This window comes from Mastomys coucha, unplaced genomic scaffold (genome assembly GCF_008632895.1).
Source record: "Mastomys coucha isolate ucsf_1 unplaced genomic scaffold, UCSF_Mcou_1 pScaffold23, whole genome shotgun sequence".
NCBI classification, from domain to species: domain Eukaryota; kingdom Metazoa; phylum Chordata; class Mammalia; order Rodentia; family Muridae; genus Mastomys; species Mastomys coucha.
Window position 1 is genome coordinate 16633809 of NW_022196906.1, and position 6696 is coordinate 16640504.

The following is a 6696-nucleotide window of genomic DNA, read 5'->3' on the forward strand; positions in this document are numbered from 1 at the left end:
AAAAAAAAAAACAGACTAAAAGTAATACTGACATAAAAATAATAAGACATACTAAAAATAAATATGTTCATGTCTTTCATTTGTAAACCCAAACATATGGCATGGCTTTTGTTTATCAAAGCCAATATCAGCATGGGAATTTTTTTTTTTTTTTCAAGACAGGATTTCTCTGTGTAGCCCTGGCTCTGTCCTGGTACTCACTCTGTAGACCAGGCTGGCCTCGAACTCAGAAATCCACCTGCCTCTGTCTCCCAAGTGCTGGGATTAAAGGCTTGTGCCACTACCACCTAGCCAGGAAATCTTGCTTGGAGTCTGACTTCTTTGTGGTGTGGTTACAGACACCTAGACTACCTCTTCCCAGTCTTACAAGTGTTGACTCATGAGGGAAATCCATTGTAGCAGCAGCTCTGAGCAGGACTGGGATCAACACTCTGCACACACCACAGTCATGGTGATGTGCTAGTTGGATGCTTTGGAGAACGTAGATCTAAAGGCCGGAGAGGAGTGGGATGCAGTCTGCAAACGGATGGGTAAACAGGATGTCCTGCTAGTTGGCTCTGTAGGCTCAGCTGTTGGCTGAATCTGTAGGGTTATCAACCTGTGTGGTATGCTTTATGCATATATGGTGTATGCATGTTTGCACGTGTGTGCTGTTATGTTGATGTGTCTCATGTATACTCCAGTGTAGTGGATCCTACATGGTAGTGGATTGCCCTGGACTGGAGATGAACTGGACCTGTGAAAATAAGCGGGTGGGGAGCAAAGAGAGACTGACACCAAGAAGATGTATCAAGGTGTGCTTTACTTAGGATGCAGTGTGTTTATATAGTAGAAGGCAAAACGAAACTACAACAATCAAACTTTTAACATAAACAAGATAGCAGACATAATGTCTTAAACTCTGTTTACAGCAGGAACTTTAAGTGTGAGTTCTGGCAGAAATTAGCTGAGTATCAGTCCTTTGATCTCTGGAGCTGCAGTGACAGTGTTTTTGCACCACAGGTGGGCAGCCTCAGCCCCAGGCCTGTCACTTTCGAAAAGTGTCCGAGCAGAGGGGAGAGAGTCCACACTCCAGAGGTCATCATTGGATTTTCCTGCGTAGTCCTGGAACTTGCTATGGAGACCAGGCTGGTTTCCTTTTTGAGATAAGATCTCACTTGGCAGCCAGGCTGATCTCCAACTTGGATTTCTGCTTACACCCCTTCCTTTTAGGTGCTGGGACTAAAGGTGTGTACCACTGTGGTCACCTTTTTTTATAGAATGGAATATACTTTAAAAAGGGGTGGCATGCTGGGTAGTGACAGTAGTGCCAGCCAAGCTTACACTTACAAGGCAGCAAGTAGTTGACACTACAAGGGTCCTTTTCAGATTGTTCATTTTAAAAAGCCAAAAACACATCAGTTAGCATGTCAGGGCATTTGTATAGAAAAAGCCCTAGGGCTGAAGATACAATTCAGTCTCTGAGTGCTTGTCTTGAAAGCATCATGATTCATGTGAAAAAGCCAAGTATGGTGGTGTGTACTTGTAATTCAGTGCTAGGCAAGTGGAGACAGGGGAATCCCTGAGCCTCACTGGCCAGCCAGTCTGAGCTGCAGGTCAGTAAGGACATCTAAGAGTGATATCTGAGGTTGTCCTCGGGCACACACACACACACACACACACACACACACACACACACACACACACGTCCTGTATGCACTGGCATAGTGGCAGATGCTTTTAATCTCAGCACTTAGGAAACAGGTAGGTAGATGTCTATGACTTTAAAGCCAGCCTGTCTACATAGCCAGCTCTGGGCCAGACAGAACTATATAGTCAGGCCCGGTCTCAAAATGAAACAGAACATCCTATATATCATGTTGGTGGCATATGAGATCTTTTCTTTAAAAATAAAGGTCTTGCTACTTAGCCTGGGCTGGCCGTGAACTTGGCAGTCTTTCTGTATCAGTCTCCTCCAGAGCTGGGAATGGAGGCATGTGTATACACTTAGGTCTACATGAGATATTTCTGAAAAATTTCAATGCAAACAAACAACTGGAATTAGGGTGACAAAAAGGAGTATGTAGCGTTTAGACTTGTCTGTATTAATAATGACGACATTTAAAAAATAAAACATGAACTTTTATTTATTATCTCAAACCAGAGAAGGGTGAAGCCTTAAGTTCATGGAAAATGAGTTGCCACACCATGGAGGGCCAACGCTGTGGCAGTGCCCTGGAAGGCACTTCAGAGTCTTTTCATCGCCTCCCACTGCGGCGGCCTATTAAAGCAATCCAGACACAAGTGACCATCAGGGGAGAGGACACGGGTGCCTCAGGTAGCCGCACCTGGGAGCCCACCTGTACCAGGAGGCGGTGAGAGCACAAGGCTGTGCCAGGTGTCCTGTCTGTCACTCTCGGCCACTCTGTCCTTTGGCCTGTGGGTGGTGCTGAGGATGCTGCCACCAGCTGTCACTCTGAGTCTGAGCTCTCACTAGACTTGGAAGTCTTGTGCTTCCGTTTCTTCTTCTTTTTCTTCTCCTTCTTCCGTTTCTTGTGCTTTTCCTTCTTCTTCTTCCTCTTGCGCTTCTCTCTGTCTCCTGAGGAGCTGGAGCTGCTCTCGTCTTCATCTGAGGTGGAGTCCTCCAGTAACTGCTTTAACTGTTGGATCCTAGACAGAGCCACCAGAGCAGCAGTGAGCAGTGGATCACGAGGAACTAACTGCCTTGCTAGGACATCCCTTTGCCCTTTTCATTGTCCTAAACATCTGTGCTTACTCCCTAGGCCCCCGTGACTCCCAGCAAATGCACACCTACTGAGCCATCCCACTGCTAACAGGGATGCAGCTTCTCAAGAACTGTAATACAGCCAAGTAGAAAACAAACCTTCCTATTTCTCATGACAGGATCCCCATGTATTCCAGGCTAGCTTCAATTCATACCCAGACAATAATGACCTGGCCTTCTAATCCTCCAGCCCTTACCTTCTCAGTGATGGTGATATAGGTATGCATCATAATATCTGGAATATGCCATGCTGGGCATCAAATCCAACCCAAGGCTTCATATATGCTACCAACTGAACCACACCCCCTACCTTAATCTTGTCTAAAAATGAAAATAACAAAAATTCAGACTATCAATGACAGTGAAGGTAGTCTGAGTTCCAGAGTCAGCCATGCAAAGTGTGGCAGCATATGGGTCATCTTAGCACTCCAGAGATGAGGCCAACTTGGCCTACATGCTGAGACACTGTAGCCACACACATATCACACACAGACACGCAGACACACAAATACAGCACAATATGATTGTCCACGACTCAAAGCATGCCCACTGCATATTCAGGGAACTGTAGTGGAAGCTGGCCTGCTCGTTACCCGACATCTTTGTTCAGTGATGAATCTTGCTCTACCAGTGTTGTTTATAACACTGTATAGTTTCAGACTTCAAGGGGACATTGGTAGTGATGGGTAGCCTTACCTTACATCCTTTTCATGTCTTTTATTCTCTCGAATGATGTCATACATGGGATCTTCATGTGCCTTAAGGGTTACAGAGGGTTACAGTTTGGTTAGTTACCATGTATTATTTATTATATAAAAATTAAACCTCTATCTAAGGAAACCAGTATTTGCTGTAGATTTTTTTTGTTGTTGTTAAATCTGAGACTCTTTATTTAGCCTGGACTGCCTTCAAACTGGCTACGGAGCTCAGACTGGCCTTGAATGTTCACTCTTCTCTTCTTAGGCTCCTGAGTGCTGAGATTATAGTTAGCATCCTGTAGCTTGATGATGAGCTACATCGGCATCCATGTCTTTTCTCAACCATGTAAGATCTTACTATATAGCTCAGGCTAGCTTTGAACTTGCTAAGGCACCGCAGATGACCTTGAAGTCTTGACCCTCCTGCTTCCACCCTGCAGTGCTGGATAACCACTTTGTCCAGTTTGTCTTGTGACAAGGCCTCACTTTGCTGTCCAGGATAGCCTCATACTATGTTGATCCTGCTTCAGTCTCCAAAGTGCTGGCATCTCAGACAGAAACTACCACACCTGTCTTACAATGTATTTCAATCCCTTTAAAGGTCTATGATTATTTGGGCTTTTGGAGCCAAGAGTCTCATTATGTTTTGAAACAGTTATTGGATGACCCTCAAACTCACTCTGCAGACCAAGCTGCTCCCTAACATGGCAATCCTGCTTCAGCCTCCTGAATATTGAGATCACAGGTGTCTGCCACCACACTAAGACTTTATTACTTTAAGTACACATCTCCAATTAGAATATACAGGAAATAATTCAATATTCCATACTCAATTTTATAGGAAGGGCTGGAATGATGGTCAGTGGGTAAGAGCACCAGCTGCTCTTCCAGGTCACAGTTTCTTTTCTCTCTCTCTCTCTCTCTCTTTTTTTTTTTTTTTTGGTTTTACGAGACAGGGTTTCTCTGTGTATCCCTGGCTGTCCTGACTCTATGGACCCAGGCTGCCCTTGAACTCAGAAATCCGCCTGCCTCTGCCTCCTAAGTGCTAGGATTAAAGGTGTGTACCACTACTGCCTGGCCAGGTCACAGTTTCTATTCTCAGCCTCAACTCCAGTTCCAGGGCATCTGATGCTCTCTTCTGGCTTCCTTGGGAAATGCAAGCATTTGGTGCACAGACATGCACACAAAACACACATACATAAAATAAAAATAAATTTTAAGAAACCTTTGAAGAATGACCTCTCACGGCAATTCTGCTTCTCCAGACATGAGATAGCACCTTTGAGTCAGGTAAGCACATAGGTTAGTTTAGAAACATGGGACTCTTCTTGTTTTGGGCTCTGCATTTGCCAGCCTATACACATGCCCTGCTCTAAAAAAATGAAGCAAGTTCCTCTTCCCCCTTAAGACCTCCCAACACACATAGATTCTAATGTCCAGGCTCAAATACAGAGAGCCAGTTGGGTCTAGACAGGTTTGGGGTTCATGTGTGATAAGGAAAAACGTTTTTGTTGTTTTGTTTTGTTGAGACAGGGATTTTCTATGTAGCAGAGCAAGGGTGGAGTTGAAGGGTTGTAAGCAGAGGCAGGAGAGTGAGCAGCCTGAGGTCATCCTTGGCCAACGAGCCAGCTCAAACCCACCCTGAGCTTCCTAAGGATTGCAGGCATGTTATCACTTAAGACTGTCTTAGGTGAAAAAGAACGAGAGACAGAACTTGTCACTCCGAGAGGAGGCTGCAAATCTGTACCTATGGGCTGCTGGGGGTGGAGTTGGGGGGAGGGAGGCAAGCTCAGACCTGATGGCTAACATGCTGTCAGGGCGTTAGTGGAGCTCTGTTCCACCGCGGCCTCTCCACCATGACAGTCTGCCTCACCCCAGGTCAAAAGCTTCAGATCTGGTGGCTGTGGTGGAGTCTGTAACCTCAGCACTTGGGAAAGAAGGATCCCAAGTCTGACCTGAGGTCAATCTGGGAAATGCAGGGAAACCCTGTCTGAAAAAGGACTGGAGTCAGCTTTGGACAGACTGGGGCAGGGTAAGTCTCTTCTTAGGAGCTGTTTCCTCAGGGATCATCACAACGACACATAAGCCCTTGGCTCTACCACAGTGCTGGAAATAAATATGGAAAAGTAAACATAAAAAATCTGTTTGTTGCCGGGCAGTGGTGGCACATCCCTTTACTCCCAGCACTTGGGAGGCAGAGGCAGGTGGATTTCTGAGTTCGAGGCCAGCCTGGTCTATAGAGTGAGTTCCAGGACATCCAGGGCTACACAGAGAAACCCTGTCTCAACCCTCTCCCTCCCCCACAAAAAATCTGTTTGTTAACCACGCATAATTACTGTTAACTTTTGGTGTACTTATAAAGTCTGAGCCATAAGTCTGCAACAGAGCATCACTGTGTAGCCCTGGTTGGCTTGGAATGTGTTATGGACACCAAGCTGGCCTCATGCTTAGAGATATGTGGTGCCTGCCATACACAGCCACAGGCTGTTTGCACTCAGGTTTCACAGCCTAAGACTGACGTGAGGACTTTTTCCAGCTCTCCATCCTACTGGTTGAGGCAAGGCATCTCAAGTGAACCCAGAGCCCCCAAGGCAGTTATTCCAGCCAGCTAGTTTCCATGGGGATCCGCTCCTACCCTCTGTGCACTAGCAGGCTGCTATGCCCACCTAGCATTTACAAGGATGATAGGAATCCACTCACGCTCTTGTGTTGTGCTTGGTTGGCAGTGGCTCTTATCCATCAAGTCCTCTGCTCACCCTGGAGAATGTGTTTTGATGTTGTTTTGTGAGATAGGCTGTTGCTGTGGGCTCCATGCTTGCCTCATGCAGGGTCTTCCTAACACGTCTGCATATTGGACTGCAAGCATGAGTCACCCCACTGGCCTGGCTGGCCCTACCTTAGATACACTAATAACACTGGTACACTCACACGTATCCTGCCTTACTTAGCATAACTAGTCACTGGATGTGAATGCACACTTTTGAGAGGTGACATGAGCATACAGTGAGGAGACTGTAGAGCTGTCCCATGTCATCTTAACAAATACACACTTCCAGCTCAAAAGACACATCTAAGTTTACATAGACCAGGGACAACCTCCTCACCTAAGTAATGAAATGTGAAGTCATATACATTAAATTACAAAGAAGGGGCTGAGCCCACGGTGCTTGTTGGGAACCAAATGGCACTTGGCTGACCTGCCTCCACCTGACTAGTATCCAGAGATAAATATTC

General features: G+C 46.0%; 1 protein-coding gene across 1 annotated transcript in view; it reads right to left on the reverse strand.

The window, feature by feature from the left end:
- Positions 1 to 783: 783 nt before the first annotated feature.
- Positions 784 to 6696, reverse strand: part of Rp9 (RP9 pre-mRNA splicing factor) — a 34884-nt gene continuing 28971 nt past the window's right edge. The window contains exons 5-6 of the mRNA XM_031344188.1: positions 3461 to 3522; positions 784 to 2649 (exon numbers count right to left, since the gene is read on the reverse strand). Of these exons, the coding sequence (XP_031200048.1) occupies positions 2451 to 2649; positions 3461 to 3522 (261 nt within the window). The 3' untranslated portion in view covers positions 784 to 2450. The remainder of the gene's footprint in view (positions 2650 to 3460; positions 3523 to 6696) is intronic.